Genomic DNA, 14,336 nt, shown 5'->3' with positions numbered 1-14,336 from the left:
AATCTGCAGACAGCTAGTCTATGTACCCATTGCCCTGGTGAGTACACCGAGCCAGAAAGGGAAGAGAAGACCTCACCTGCCGGAACAAGAGGTCTAGCTGCACGGGATGGCTGTAGCTGTCCTTGGGGTAAAACACCTGTGGGATTGGGGCTCCAGTGAGGCCCTTGGGACAGTCCCCTCGCTTTGCTTCCCACCAGGCCCCATCCCCTAAATACAGCGGTCTCCATACTCTGGCTCTGACTCCGCCCCCTTACATGGACCACGTTTTGTGCCCCATCCCCAACCCCGCCCCTCCTCCCTGCCCCCTGCAGGGGAGAGGGCTCCACCCCCATGCAGCCCCTCCCTTGGCTTCAACAGTGCCAAGTACCTCTTTGCGCAAGAAGATCCGCCAGGGGGCGTCCTGGTAGCCGTAGAAGTTGGGATTAACCAGGCGGTGCAGCCGCGTCTGCAGGGGTTCCTCAGAGGGCTCCAGAGACCGCGAAGGCGGCACTGGGGAGCACAGTGAGTCGGGTAGGCATGAGTGAGAGACGCAGGGCCGATGAGGGAGGGTATTGGGGGCGACCTCTTGTCAGGTAAGGGACCAGGGCTAAGAGGTTTCCCACACCCCTGACTGTGGACATACCAGTCATGAGGGCACATGAACAATCATAACAGCTCAGCCCTGGCTCAGTCTTTCATTTGATGCATATATAGATTACCTAGTGTATGCAGCCGGTCTGTGCTAGAGGCTGGGTGTGAACAATAGAGACAAAGCTCCTGCCCTTGTGTTGACAGTCTTGTGGTAGATGTTGATGGAATGGCGAGAAATAACAAAGGTCTCAGTTCTAGGAGCTGGGATGGAAATAAATCTCGTGTATTTAGGAGAAAGTCTAGGGGCTTGTCTGTGAGGGTCCTTCAGTCTCTGTGATCTGTCATACCTCTCAGATGACACTGAGCCAAGACCCGAATGTGAGACAGGCCAGGCATGCAAAGATCTTCTGGGGAAGAGCATTCTAGGTATAGCAAGTGCAAAGGCCCTGGGGTAGGAGTGGGCTTGCTGTATTCTAGGAACAGAGTGTGCCAAAGGGAGAGTGGGAGGGGATGATGTTGCGGAGGTGGGCAGATCATGCAGGGTCTCATAGGCCATAGTGAGAAGTCTGGAGTTCATCGTAGAAATCATGGGAGAGTTCTTGGCAGAGACAGGCTGTGAGCTTTTAAAACATTTTTTTAAAGATTTTATTTATTTATTTATTTCACAGACAGAGATAGGCAGAGAGACAGGCAGAGAGAGGGAAGCAGGCTCCCTGCTGAGCAGAGAGCCCGATGCGGGGCTTGATCCCAGGACCCTGGGATCATGACCCGAAGGCAGAGGCTTTAACCCACTGAGCCACCCAGGTGCCCAACGTGATGTGAGCTTTTAAGATATACTGTGGTTGCCATGAAGCAGAGGACATAGAGATTAGGGTTGCAATTATGAGTCTAGGAGGGCTGAGTTTATATTCCTGGTCTAACCCATTTGAACCGTGTGATCTTAGACAAGTCATGTAACCTCTCTGTGTCTGTTTTCTCACCTGTAACATAGAGACCGGAACACAGTATTTCTTGAAGGATTTGAGTGGGGATTTACTGAGGCCAGAGCGGGTCTGGCCTGAAATCAGTGTTACATAAGTGCTGATATACTTACATGAATGTGCACACAGTAGGTCCACGTGGGCTCAGGGACACAGACACAGACATGCCATGGACATGAAGACTAGGACTCCCCTGTGCTCACACAGGCTTACACCCTTCGACCCTCGTGCCCCTCTCTCCCCTCTCCCTCCTGGCCTCTCACCTGGAGTGGGTCCCACGGATGGCCTTGGTGTGCTGGTCACTGGCTTGACCAAGGCCACGGCCTCTCTGGGCACCTGTTCCCACCACAAAGAGAGTGCTCAGGGGCAGAATGGGGGGGGCAGGAAGGGGGCAGTGGCAGGGGCAGCAGCTTATAAGGGCAGCTGGCTTTGGAGGTACTCCAGGGCCGCAGCCCAAACGTGTCCCTCACCTGGCTGCCCCCTGCTGCCGCTGGGTCGCCCATCTGCCCCTTGAGGATCATTAGCGCCTCCTCATGGGGATCTGGCCGCTTCACAAACATCTTTCTGCCATCCTTCCTGGTGGATTGGATAGGGGTTTCTTCTTCCCAGCCACAAATACCTGTAACAGGGAACTTCTTCCTCCACCCCCAGCCCCACCTCCATTGTTACACGTGAGCACCCAGAGAGGGTCAGAGACTGGCCTGAGGTCACACAGCACAACCTAGAGAGCAGCGGTCTAGGCCTTCCTCTGGTTGAAGGATCATTGGGACCATTTGCGTGAGCAGACTCACTCTCTGCAGGGTGCTGGGCAGGGGGCTGCTCCCCGGGTGGATGGGCCCACAGCAAGGAGGGCCCCTCCCACACCGTCCAGAGTGCCGGATGGCGGGGACAGGGGCAGAGCTGACCTGAGGGTCTCGGGCCGGCCTCCCCGGGGCGGCTGCTGGTACTGCCTCACGATGTTCTTGATCTGCTGTGTTGGCTGCGGGAAGTGCTCTGAGTTGAGTGTGGAATACCGGACCAGATCTGGGCAAGGTGCAGCTGTGGGCAAGGGGAGGTGGGGGTAGGGGACAGAATGAGGCCCCAGGGGACACACTACAATCCCAGTCCTGTCCTGGGAAGCCCTCCCCCCGCCCCCCACCACGGGGATAGGACACTCACTGGTTTCTGGACAAACCCGGTGCTGAGCTAGAACAGGGACCGCCACGGGCTTGATGGGGGGTCTTGGGGCCTTGGCCAGAGGGGCAGGGGCCAGAGGCTTTGGAGAGGAGCGGAGGAGCACAGGCTTGGCTGGGGGTCCAGTGCCCACAAACTGCGGCCGTGCCTCTGGCAGTAGGGGTTTCTGCAGAGAACAGGGGATAGGGTGCACTTCCTGGGACACACCCGCCTGTTCTTAGGGACCCCACATTTGCCCAGGATGGGCTGCGGGGCGACTGCCCCAGAGAGGCACAACAATGCCCCAGAGCAGCATGCCTCTCGGCTGGGCAGGCCAGGCTCACCTCTGGGGGCAAGGGCCTTGGGGTAGGGCCCAGGGGCTGCTGCTGGAGTGCCATGGCCTGCAGGGTCATCTCCCGGGCCTGGGGAGAGGTGGTGGCAGTGGTGATTGGCAGGCCCGAAATCAGGACACCCCCCGCACCCATCCTGCACTCACCAGGAGGACGGCCTGCTTGTGGATGAAGGCCTGCTGCAGGGCCAGCGTGGAGGCATCTAGGCCTGGGACTGGAGGGAGCCGAGTCAGAGGGCATGGATCCCGAGGGATGGGAGGTAGAGGGAAGTAGGAATTCCCCAGCTATCCCCAACCCTGCCGCTGTCTCCCCCACCCCCTCCCGCCAGGCCTGTGGCTGCCTCCATCCTAGCAGGTGGAGGAGCCCCGAGAACCAGCAGGAGAGCCCCCCTCACCTCGCCCGACCCCGGAAACACCCTGGGGGCAGGCACTGACTTGGCTTTGGCTTTGGCTCTGGGGGTCTCCTGGGGGGGTCTTCAGTGCTGCTACCACCGCTGCCACCAGGCTGGCCTCCCCCTTTCATGCGGTAGGCAATGGCTGTTGGCTTCTCCAGGTCCTGGGGGCAGCAGGTGGCTCAAGTGTCTGCCTCACTGTCATGCTCCTCAGACGCCAAGGCAACGGGCACCTGACACCAGCCACCTCCTCTGTCCCTGGGGCATCTGCTCCATGCCCAGCCTCCGGTCATGCAGCATACCAGTCAGTACTCCCACAGCCATGCAAACTCCCCAAACCCATCCCCCCTCCCACAAGTGAATGAACAGGTTCCAGGAGATGCTGTGCTCTGCTCAGAGCCCACATCATGCCACGGAGGGGCTCCTGGAAGTTCCCAGAATGAGCAAGAGTGCCTGAGGGGGCTGGCTCCCACTGGAGGTGGAGGAGGGGCCCATGGGTCCTTCTGGGGTCAGCCTGGAGCATCTTGAGCCATGAGGACACCCTCATCTTTTGCCGGGCCCCCAGCAGAGACCCAGGAGAGACGTGCCACCCCTCAGCCCTGGCTGTGTGATGCTCCTGCACCACCCTGTGGTCCCAGCTGTCTGCAAATACCAACCCCACCAATCCCTACCGCATCCCCGTAGGACAGCACGGGGTCGAAGAGGCTGTCCAGGTAGCCGTCCAGTCCCTTGTGGGGCACAGAGGGTTCTCCCGGGCTGTCTGAGTCTGGTTGGGAGGGTGGGGGACACAAAAGCCAAGATCTTTTCTCCTGCTAATCACCCCATTGCCTCCAGGATCCCTCCCCACCAGAGACAGTGGCCACTGCTGGCTGGCCTTGGTGGTTCGCTGTCCCTCTCTGGGCCCCATTTGTACCGTCCTCATTGTGGCTGCAGTACCCATCGGAGTCAGCTACTCTGGACATGTGTCCCTGGTCCTGGGGCCTGGTGGGCGTGTCCTCATCCGAGTCCCAGCTGTTCCCAAACAACCTGTAGGGAAGGGGACCATGGAGCAGCTCCCCTCCTATGAGATTGTGGCTCTCCCTGAATCACCCCCCCACCACCATGTTCTCTCTGGGCTCTGGAAATGGGTGACTCCCTCCCTTTAAAGGTGGGACCCGGGGCGGGGGCAGCAGAACATCAGGCTCTTGATCTTGGGATAGTGAGTGCGAGACCACGCTGGGTGTAGAAGTTGCTTAAAGCTTAGGTTTAGAACTCAGCTCTGAACCAGCAGCTGGGAGAAAAGCCGTGTGCGAGGAGAGGCCATCTGCGTGAAGGGCCCGGGTAGCCACCTACGCTCTGGGGCCTCCCCTGCCAGCCACGGGCCCTTCTGCACCCACGATGAAGTAGGACTTCTGTTTTGGGAAGTCCCGGAGCAGCTCGAGGTTGGACACCAGGTCCAGCACGTAGTCATGGCCTGCCAGCTCTGCCCACTGGACCCCATGCTTCATGGCCACCGTCCAGCCCCGCCAGCCGTCTGCCAGGCCCCTGGAGACAGCACATGGAGGAGCAGGGATGAGGGACAGAGTCAACAGGTACTGTCTGGAGAAACCATGGAACACGAGCCAGACCCTAAGCATGACCAGAGTGGACCCCATGGTGGGGGGAGGGTGTTTCTGGTCTTCTGCTCCTCCCCCTCCCTCCTTCTGCACTACCCAAGGCTGTGCCAGGTGGGGCCTTCCAGGAGCCAACCTGTGCCGCAGAATGTCTCCAGCCACCTCTTCCCCTGTACTCCAGGAGTGCACCGGGCAGGAGAACTGGTCGCCTGGGGCAGATGCTGGGCTTAGCCAGGATGCATCCGCGGCCCAGGCCAGCACCTTTCCTGCCTGCTTGCCCGCTCTCGTCCTGGACCCTAGATCTGCATCCTCCCGACCCCCGCTCCCTTCCCCCATTCCAGGTCCAGCCCCCACATCCACCTGCTGACCTCTCTCCCCGGCCACACCCAGAGGGCCCCTCCCCAGCATCTCCTGATCCCCAGGCGTACTGACTCCAGTAGCCCCTCCGGAGGGAGAGAGGGAGGAGGGAAAGCAGCCCGTGGTGGGGAGAGGACAGCTCACCATTGAAGCAGCCCACGTCCAGCGCCATGCTGGCCTTCTCCTGGGTTGCTCTCCACTCGAGCTGGGTCGGCGGGAAGGTGCGGGCCACCCCAGAACCCTGCTGTTGGCCTTGGCCCATGGCCTGCATGAGCCGGTGCTGACACACAGCCTGGAAGCCATTCTGCCCGTGATCAGACACAAACCTGATGGGTGGGAGTTGGAGCCAGGATGAAGAGGGGACTGTGGCTAGCCCGCGATAGAGGGGGATTCTAAGTCTGATCTGAGGGAGGCCCAGGCTAGCCCAGAGCTGTGAGGTGAAGCTGACAAGGCCCCAGCTCTGAGGCTGGCTCGGGAGGGTCCCAGGCTATAGTCCAGAGCTCTGGGATGACACTGAAGGGGTCCCTCGAGAGCCCAGAGTCCCAGGACTAAGCTGAAAGGGTCCCAGGCTAACCAGAAGTATCTTTAGCCAGCACAGAGGTCCAACGAAAGGCCAAACGGGTTCCAAGAAGGCCCACCAAAGCTTGTTGGAGCAAAACGTCATTGAAAGGTGGGCTCTGCAGCAGGGTGTGGGCAAGAATGTGGACTCTGGAACACTCTTCCCATCCCTTCACCAAGCCTCCCAGGGGGTCATCTGCCCCCTCTGAGCCCGCCTCCAGCTTCTTATCCATACAAGAGACGGCTGAAAGTGTTCAACTTGACCCAGGCCCAATCAGAAGATACCCTCCAGAGGCAGGTACCCCACATACCTGGCTCTCTGGCTCCCTCCCTCCCTGCTGCTGGAACAGCTGTGGAGCAGGCCCACGGTGGCCGCAAGTGGGAACCCAGAGCTGTGCCCATAGGAAGCCCCAGACAGGCAGGCAGTGGTCCTAACCTGCTGCCCCAGCTTCCCAAGACCGACCCTCTGAGCTGCCCACCTACTGGGTGTGGCCCTGCACACTGAGGCTCACAGCACCCCCTCCATTGGTCCTGTTACCAATGCTAATTCACAGGTGAGGAAAGAGACTCAGAGAAGGGCAGTGACTTGGCCCAGGTCACACAGCAGGGAAGTATCAGAGCTGGGCTTTGCACCCGGGGCCTGCCTGAGCTCTCTCTTTTGCAAATCACCCTTCTCACCCGGCATCATCGTTGTCACCGGCATCACCAATGTGATCAGGACGCCGGCAAGATCTACACCCACACACCACTTCCGGTATTCTATGGGTTGAAGCTGGGATTTGAACCCCGACTGTCGCGTGTCCAGCATCTCTGCTCCTGACTCCCTGGTCCTTTTCCCATGACATGACAGATCAGCACCTTTCCCCCAAATTCCCCAGACCCTGGTCTTGGCCATCGTCTGAGTTTTGCCTGAGCCTTACCCTCCAGAGTAAACACCTCCCCTCGCTTCTAGCTCTGAGCCCACTGGAGACGGAGACCAGCCTCCGGTCCAGCCCCAGTGCCTGAGCTTCCCAGCACAGAGACCTCACTCCTGCACGGCCTGACCTCTCACATCCCGCCCCGGGGGCCTCACGCCTGCGTCCCCGTCCTCATGCCCTGGCTGGGTCCACTCACTTGAGCAGGTACTTGTTCAGGCGCGAGGAAGGTGCAAAGCCGCTGAGGCAGGTAGCCAGTAAGAGCCAGCCACGCTCGGCATTGTGGGCACTGGGGTTGCGCCACACCTGGTTTGCCAGCTGCGCCAGGATCTCGTCCCGGAGTTCAGGCATCGCCAGCCCCTTGTGCACGATGTAGTTCCCGAAGACATTTTCCTGGGCGCCATACAGGTGGGGGTCGCCCATGAAACGCAGGATCTAGGCCACAAACAGACTCTCCTGGGCCTCTTGGAAGGTGGTTCCTGCCAGGGTCCCATCACCCCAACATGCACCCCTCTCCCATCCTTCCCCCATGTCCCCGGAAAGCCCAGATAACAGCCCCCCGTGTCACAGTATAACTGCCATGTCCCGTGCCAAATGACCAGGCGATTTGCGCCAACTACGACAAAGGTCAGGATCCAAAGTGCATTCTGACTTTCTCTCATGCTCATGAAGCTTCCACGAGCGCTTTCCATATAGCCCCAGCTCTAGCCTGCATCCCTGGCCTCCAGCCAGCCCCCACCTCCTGCTCCAGGCCCCAGAGAGCGCTCTTTAACATCCCTGTCTGACCAAGCACCTTCCTTGGCTTCCCAGGGCCCTCGAAATGAACTCCAAGCTCCGGATCTGGCAGACAGGCCCTTGGGACCCTCCCTGCCTCTGCCCTTCTGAGTTGCACCAACTGATGTGTCTGACATCAAGTTTTTCTTCTCTCTGTGCCTTTGCCATCTGTCTCAGCTGGCAGATTCTGAGCTCAAATGCTACCCCCCCAACCCCGCACTTTCCCCCCAAGAAGCCCTCTCTGATTCTGTCCCTCCAGAATGGGATTAGGGCTCCAGTCAGACTTCCTGGCCTCTGTGCCCAACCTCTGTCCATGCTAGTCGTCACTGGTCAGGTGTGCTCTGCCTTCCCCCTTGGACTAGGAAGGCCGCGAGGAGAGGACCCAGATCTATTCTTGGTGTCCCTGGGAAGCTCTTTGCCAGGAAGACGGCTGGGAGAAGAAAGGCTCCCAATCCCCCGAGTGGGATTAGCCCTAGCCCAGAGTGGAGCCCAGATTCCATCCCACACCAGAAGTCTTTCCTCCAAAGAAGAGCCCTGGGCTAAATGACCTGGGCTAGTGGAGGACTGAGGATGGCAAGACAAGGAGCCTCACGGCCTGAGACTTCAAAGGCGGCCTGGGCGGACCCTTACCAGCTTGAAGATGCTCACGGCTTCCGCGTGGCACTCTGCTGGCACCGGTGTGAGGGGTGTTCTCAGGGGCACTGTCAGCATCCCGAAGGCAGGTTCCTGTGGGCACAGGGCGGGGTGTGGGGACTGAGCTGGGGCTTGTGGGCACATCTGGATCCACTGCTCTGTGCCAGGGAGGGGGACAAGAGCCAGGGAGCTATGGGCTCCTTTCCCCAGGGTGTGGATGGGGCTACTGAGGCCTGAAAGGGGGAAGACTCTGGCCATCAGCAAGCTGGGGGTGAAGACCATCTGAGCGTCCTGGAGAGCTGGAAATGAGACGGGATGATGTCCCGTGGCTCAACCGGTTGTTAGACATCTGAAATAGTTCCAACTGGTGGGCAAACAGCCACTTCCTAAGCCCCCGAGGGCCCCCCACTTCTGTCCAGCCCTCCCCCGGAGCCCCCAGACTCCTCATGATCCAGCAACTCAGGGGCTCATACCCCACGCTGCAGGGCATGGCCAGGAGCCTGCCCCAGGCTGACATCAGTGTGAGTTCTCATCTGTCAGTGCCCACTGGCCAGGGCCATGTGGGACCACGCCAGCTTTTACCTTAAAGTGGCATCGGACAAACTTGGCCATGGGGTAGTTGTTGATATCCAGGGGCAGTGTGACACGGGGTTCAGCCTGGAGCCGGGGAGTCCGCACAGGGGCCACCCGGGGCACCTGGGCCGTTCTGAGGCCTGTGGAGAGAGGGAGGTCGTGGGGCACCAGAGTCCAGTGCCCGCCCACACCCACCCCCCACCCCAGGGTCCAGCACTCACGGACCTGCCACGGCTTGTAAGAGTCCTGCCAGCTCAGCAGGTACCTCCAGGTGCCCCACAGCTACCACCTCCCGCTTGCTCAGCTCCTGGAGGGACAGCCCCGAGTGAGGGGCAGGCCCGCCGCAACGCCCGCCGGCCAGCCTCCCTTCTTACCCCTGCTGTCACCCAGCGCCCGCACCCACCTCCAACTCCCGGAGCCGCGCCTCCTCCGCCCGGAACCTCTGCTCTGCCCTCAGCTGCAGGAGAGCAGATGGTCAAGGCAGGGGAATGGTGGGCAGAGGCGACGGCAGGCCCCAGGCCGGGGGCAGCCTGAGCCGGCTCCCAGAGGGTGGCTGGCGCCTCGCAGGCGGCAGAGGGAGGCAAAGATATGGCCGGAGACACAGAGGCACGAGGCAGAGGGAGTAATACTTGGGAGAAAAGGAAAGACCCATAGGAGGTCTGCGCCTCCATCCCTCCACAAAGCCTTCAGTAGAAGCCAGGTAGTTCTTCAAGGCTTTGGGGACTACATTTGTCCTTTGGGTCGTTGGTTTATATGACAACAGGCCAAGACGGGCATTGAAGTAAAAGGAAAACTGTATCTAGGGCGGCTTCAGTCGACAAATTCTGTCATACCCGACGACTGAAGGCCTCGCCATGAACGCGGCACAGGCCAAATCCTTCACGAGCAAGATCTCACGGAACCCCCTCCACAACCCCAGGGGAAGGCGGGTAAAGTGAGGACGGGCAAGGCCAAGGTCACAGCTAGCAAGTGGCAGAGTGGGCATTGGAACCCAGGACTGTCTGAGGCCAGGAGTCCCCTCCTGGGTGCTAAGTGCCTCCTCCCACCCGCTGCCACCTGGTTCCCCGGAGCAGGGGGAGGGGCCGGCCTGCACCTTGAGGTAATGCCGGTGGTTCATGTACGTGTGCACCAGGGACCGGAATTTCACCAGGTTCCTCTTCATCTGCTGATACCGCTGCCTGGAGGGAGTGGGGGGGTGGAAAGAAGTGTGTGGGGGGAGGGAATGGGGCAGGCAGGGGTTGGGATCACAGGGTGGCCAAGGTGCAGAGATGCCCACGCCAGCCCGTCCTGGATATCAGCACCCAGGGTTCACTATGGGAGCCCTGTACAGCTCGGAGAGGGGCAGTGACTTGGCCAAGGTCACACAGCCAATTAAGTGGCAGGGCCTGGACCACACTGCCGGGAGCAGGCGCACCCCAATGGGTTGTCCTCCCCGGGCTCCTAAGATGCAGGCTGGGGCTCCTCTTGGCTGGAGAGATCAGGAGGGCCAGGGGCTCGGTGGGCAGGACAGCGCAAGGCAGAGCCATAGTGGGAACATCCTTCTGGCCGAGACCCGGCTCTTACTTGCTACGCCTCCTCGGGGCCAGGGAGCTTCGTTCCCCGCTCTGACATGGCCCCGCCCAAGCCTCACCATGGGGCTCCGGGGAGCCATGCCCTGGGAGGGCCGAGTACCTGGCCAGGTAGCCCCGGGCCCGGCTCTGCAGCAGGACGATCTTGCCGCGCAGCGAGCGGAAGCGCTGGCGGATGAGGAAGCCGCGGAGGCAGCGCTGCAGGGTGAGGGCCGCCAGGTGCAGGACGCGCTCCCGCATGCTCTCCAGCAGCTGGTGCAGGTGCTCCTTGAGGAACAGCTGCGGAGGGCAGGCGGCCCGTGAGGGTCTCCCGGGAGACAGTGAGGGAGGACCAGCCGGGGTGGGTGCGGGGCGGGCTGAGCGCAGACAGGTGGGAGGAGCCGCGACAGGGAACCGGAGGAGGGACCGGTCCCGAGACGGGACCAAGCCCCACGGCGCTGCTCTCTGGGTCAGGAATGTTCGATCGCGCCGTTTCTCATTCCATCGTCTCCCGCTCTGAAGCCCCTGAACTTGTGGCTTCCAGGGGCTGCGCGTGGGGTGGGGCTCACCTTGCTGACCCCGACGCGGTACATACTCGGCAGGACCGTGCACAGACGGCTCAGCACGGACACGCACATGTCCCCGCTGGCTGGCAGGTTGTGCTTGAGAGCCACGAGACAGCGGTACCTACGGTTCCCGTGGAATAAGACACTTTACTGCCACCTGCTGGAAACTTGTAATAGCTTCAAATTACTCCTAGAACCTACACACACACAGGCGGTAAAACTACGAAAAAAGCGGAAGGATAAGTCAGCCCTGTGATAGCTAGCCGGTGATGAGCTTGGGTGGTGAACAACCTGAGCAACTGTGCATGGCAGGCTGTGTCCTGCCTGGGTTCTGTACTCCTGGGGCAGCGGGAGAGCTGAAGGATCTGTGGAGCTCAGGAACCACCCTGCTACGATACCTGTCGATGAACACCTGGAAGGGCAGGCGCACTGGAAAGCCCTCTTTGCGGATTCGCACAGTCTCCAGCACCCCCGAGTAGCGCAGCTGCGCCATCACCACGTCTGGCTCAAAGAGGCCTGGCTCCTGTAAGAACGGCCCAGATAGGGAGTTTGCACACCAGCCCACCCACGTGCCCCAGGCACTAGCAGTTACAAACAGTCCCCACAGTGGGCTGGGCGGATGGAGGCCCAGAGAGGCACAGCCACTTGCCCCAGGTCACACGTCACGGGGAAGATGATTTGGCTCTTCATATACCTTCTTGTGGTTGGGCTTCAGGCACCGTACGAACAAGGGGTTACACCTGCGCAGGGGTGGGAGGACGGCCGTGTGAGGTCCCAGAGAAGGTAAGTGTTGACCGTAAGGGTGGTGGTGTGGGTCAGAGGTGAAGCTGGATGCCCACCCCACTGCATGCTCACCTCTCCATCTTTTCTACCAGATCCAGGAGCGACTGTTGGAACTTAGCGGCCACTGTGTGTGCCTTGTGGAGCCGGGTGACAGAGCTGCTCTGGCCCAGGCGCTGAGGGGCAGCCTGTGGGGCGTGGCTGGAGAAGAGGTGTGCCACCACCTGAGCAGGGGTGGGCAGCAGGCCGGGGCAGTGGTCCAGGTGCCGAGAGATAGGGAGACACGGCAGGGTAGGGGCCGAGAGATAGAAACAAGGAAACAGAGGTTGGTGGCAAGGCCGGGGGTGGAGGGGGTGGGGGCAAAAGGAGTTAAAAACAAAACGAGCCAAATCTCTAGACCACAGGGATCAGAAAACCACCTCCCTGGGCCCCTGCCCTCTCTGCAAGGCTGCTGTCCTCCTGGACCACACCGCTTTCAAGTCAAGGTGCTCAGCACCTTCCAAGGGACCTGTCCCGTGGTCGGGCTGACTTTTTTCCTTCTGTCTGATTGTGCAGCTGGTCCCACGGTGGCCTTCTACACACATGGTCATGAACTCTGGCAATGACCTCAGCAGGGTGCCCATTTGACAGAGAAGAAGGTGGACACCCAGAGAATGGGGGAGGGTGTCTGGAAACAACAGGGCTATTTGGGAAAACTGCTCAGTGAAGGGACAGGGCAGGGCATGGCTGGGTGGGTAAGGCCGGGGGACAGGCAGGGTGATCCAGTGGGACCAGCCAGGGGCATGGCTCTTCAGGGGTCAGGACCAGCAATGGGAGAAAGTACAGAACAAGGCAAGACTCTGGGTTAGGGCTGAGATCAGGGTCAGAGCCTGGCTGGACCTGGGGTGTGCTAGAGGCAGGGCCAGCACCTGGGTACCTAGGGGACCTCCCCATTTCCTGGACCGAGAGAGGGACCCGAAGGTGGGCTGGTTGCTCTCAGAGTGGTGGGGGGGCGGTGGGGACAGAGTGGTGGGAGGTGAAGCTTGCTCACCCGTGTCCGGCTCCGCACAAAGAGATCCAGCACGTCCTGGCGCACCTGGTCGTGGTTCTTGTCTAGGAACTTGTGCACCTGCAAAGGGGTAACAAGGGGCAGCTTGGGTTAGAGCCCATGCAGCCTGGGGGCAGGGCAGGGGGATAACCTACCCCAGTGTGCATCAGTCTGTCTGCTCCCCTCCTCCTTCCTTCTTCCCTACAGTGGGTCAGGGGCTCTCCGTCCCTGCCCCTCCAGGCCTCTATCTCCCTATCCGTCCTAGAGAATACGGGACACTTCCCCCTCCTGTGGTCCCCTCTCCTTCTGCCCCCAATACCCTTCCCATCTTCCAGGGAGGGGGCACCAGCCATAGCTTCATATAAACAGTCTGGGTCTTGGCCCCATCCTTAGTGGAGGACCCTGTCCTGTATCTGTCCTCCAGATGAGGAAAACGAGGCCTGAATGGAGACAGAAGCTTCAGATCCTGGCCGGAGACACCACCCCCAGGGCAGGAACATGTCTGAGATAACAGAGTAAGCATCGGCGTCGTTACTGGTAACAGCTACTCCTAATCACATTCAGCGCAGGAGATGGGCACTATCATTAGCCCCATTTTCCAGATGTCCCCACATAGGCTCAGAGAGGTAAAGCAGTTTGCCCAAGGTCACACAGCTGAGGATTGGAAGGGGACCAGAACTAGAACCAGGAGGGAGTGTCTGCAGCCCCTGGTGCGCTTGTGTCTCCAACTGCGGGACCGTTTCGCAGGACGCTGTGCAGGCTGTCCTGGGTCTCACCTGATAGGTGACTTTGCCTGCGTAGTGCTTGATGGTGAACTCGGGCAGCGGCATTTTGGGCTTGGAGTAGAGCGGGTTGGCGCCGTGGTGGTAATGGCACTTCTGTAGAAATGTGTGGTCTGTGGCCTGTGGGCAGGCGGGGGTCAGCAGGTGGGCAGGGGAGCTGGGCACCCCGTTCCGGGACTAGTGGCAAATCCTCCAGCCCAAACTGCTTCCAGGTGAGCGCTGGGGAGCAGCAAGTCACAGCTGCCCCCAGCAGCCCCACTGCCCTGACTGGGGAGGCTTAAGCGGAATCCCACCCCGGACTTGCATCTTCCAATCAGAGTCTGAGGTCCAGCCTCAAGGTCACCTCCTTCAGGAAGCCTTCCATAATTTCCCAGGCTGGTACCCTCTTCTGGACACCCACAGCCCCCTATCCAGCCTCCGTCCCCCAGGTCGTGAATTGTAGGTTGGGTGCCCTGAGCTCCTGTCCCTGAGCAGATAAGAAGGCAGGACCCAGGCCTGATGAGGCCATGAGGCTCAGAGACGTTGACCAACCTGACCAGGCTCACACAGCACCCATGGCTCACCTGGGGAAAGCAGCACTGGTCATCGAGGATCCGCAGGATGCCATAGGGCTTCAGCGAGATGAGGTTGATGCATGGCTGGTTGTCAGCAAAGGTGATCTCCCGCCAGTCGATCTGCTCCCGGATGTACTCCTCCTGCAGGCGTCCAGAGCTTGGCCTCCTTGCCCTGTCCAGGCCGCACCCACCCTGCCTCCTAGGCTGGAGCCCCGTGAAAGGGTCTGGCCAGGGGC

At 60.5% G+C, this 14,336-nt stretch overlaps 1 protein-coding gene across 1 annotated transcript in view; it reads right to left on the bottom strand.

Moving 5' to 3' along the window:
* The window catches only part of LOC111139262 (myosin XVA), a 48,866-nt gene that overhangs the window by 18,050 nt on the left and 16,480 nt on the right, over positions 1 to 14,336 (bottom strand). Inside the window, exons 16-43 of the mRNA XM_022491489.1 lie at positions 14,110 to 14,241; positions 13,541 to 13,666; positions 12,768 to 12,845; positions 11,813 to 11,961; positions 11,652 to 11,697; positions 11,356 to 11,480; positions 10,961 to 11,078; positions 10,516 to 10,691; positions 9,938 to 10,022; positions 9,248 to 9,301; positions 9,070 to 9,151; positions 8,854 to 8,984; positions 8,269 to 8,364; positions 7,064 to 7,299; positions 5,537 to 5,718; positions 5,172 to 5,244; positions 4,776 to 4,967; positions 4,318 to 4,469; positions 4,115 to 4,209; positions 3,487 to 3,607; positions 3,199 to 3,266; positions 3,047 to 3,124; positions 2,709 to 2,889; positions 2,456 to 2,588; positions 2,021 to 2,126; positions 1,814 to 1,886; positions 368 to 489; positions 77 to 136 (exon numbers count right to left, since the gene is read on the bottom strand). Coding sequence (XP_022347197.1) covers positions 77 to 136; positions 368 to 489; positions 1,814 to 1,886; positions 2,021 to 2,126; positions 2,456 to 2,588; positions 2,709 to 2,889; positions 3,047 to 3,124; positions 3,199 to 3,266; positions 3,487 to 3,607; positions 4,115 to 4,209; positions 4,318 to 4,469; positions 4,776 to 4,967; positions 5,172 to 5,244; positions 5,537 to 5,718; positions 7,064 to 7,299; positions 8,269 to 8,364; positions 8,854 to 8,984; positions 9,070 to 9,151; positions 9,248 to 9,301; positions 9,938 to 10,022; positions 10,516 to 10,691; positions 10,961 to 11,078; positions 11,356 to 11,480; positions 11,652 to 11,697; positions 11,813 to 11,961; positions 12,768 to 12,845; positions 13,541 to 13,666; positions 14,110 to 14,241 — 3,270 coding nt within the window. The remainder of the gene's footprint in view (positions 1 to 76; positions 137 to 367; positions 490 to 1,813; positions 1,887 to 2,020; positions 2,127 to 2,455; positions 2,589 to 2,708; positions 2,890 to 3,046; positions 3,125 to 3,198; positions 3,267 to 3,486; positions 3,608 to 4,114; positions 4,210 to 4,317; positions 4,470 to 4,775; positions 4,968 to 5,171; positions 5,245 to 5,536; positions 5,719 to 7,063; positions 7,300 to 8,268; positions 8,365 to 8,853; positions 8,985 to 9,069; positions 9,152 to 9,247; positions 9,302 to 9,937; positions 10,023 to 10,515; positions 10,692 to 10,960; positions 11,079 to 11,355; positions 11,481 to 11,651; positions 11,698 to 11,812; positions 11,962 to 12,767; positions 12,846 to 13,540; positions 13,667 to 14,109; positions 14,242 to 14,336) is intronic.

Source organism: Enhydra lutris, unplaced genomic scaffold (genome assembly GCF_002288905.1).
Source record: "Enhydra lutris kenyoni isolate GAN:26980312 unplaced genomic scaffold, ASM228890v2 scaffoldscaffold97, whole genome shotgun sequence".
NCBI lineage: Eukaryota > Metazoa > Chordata > Mammalia > Carnivora > Mustelidae > Enhydra > Enhydra lutris.
The sequence above is the reverse complement of the archived record's forward strand: the minus strand, read 5'-3'. Positions and strand labels throughout refer to the sequence as shown.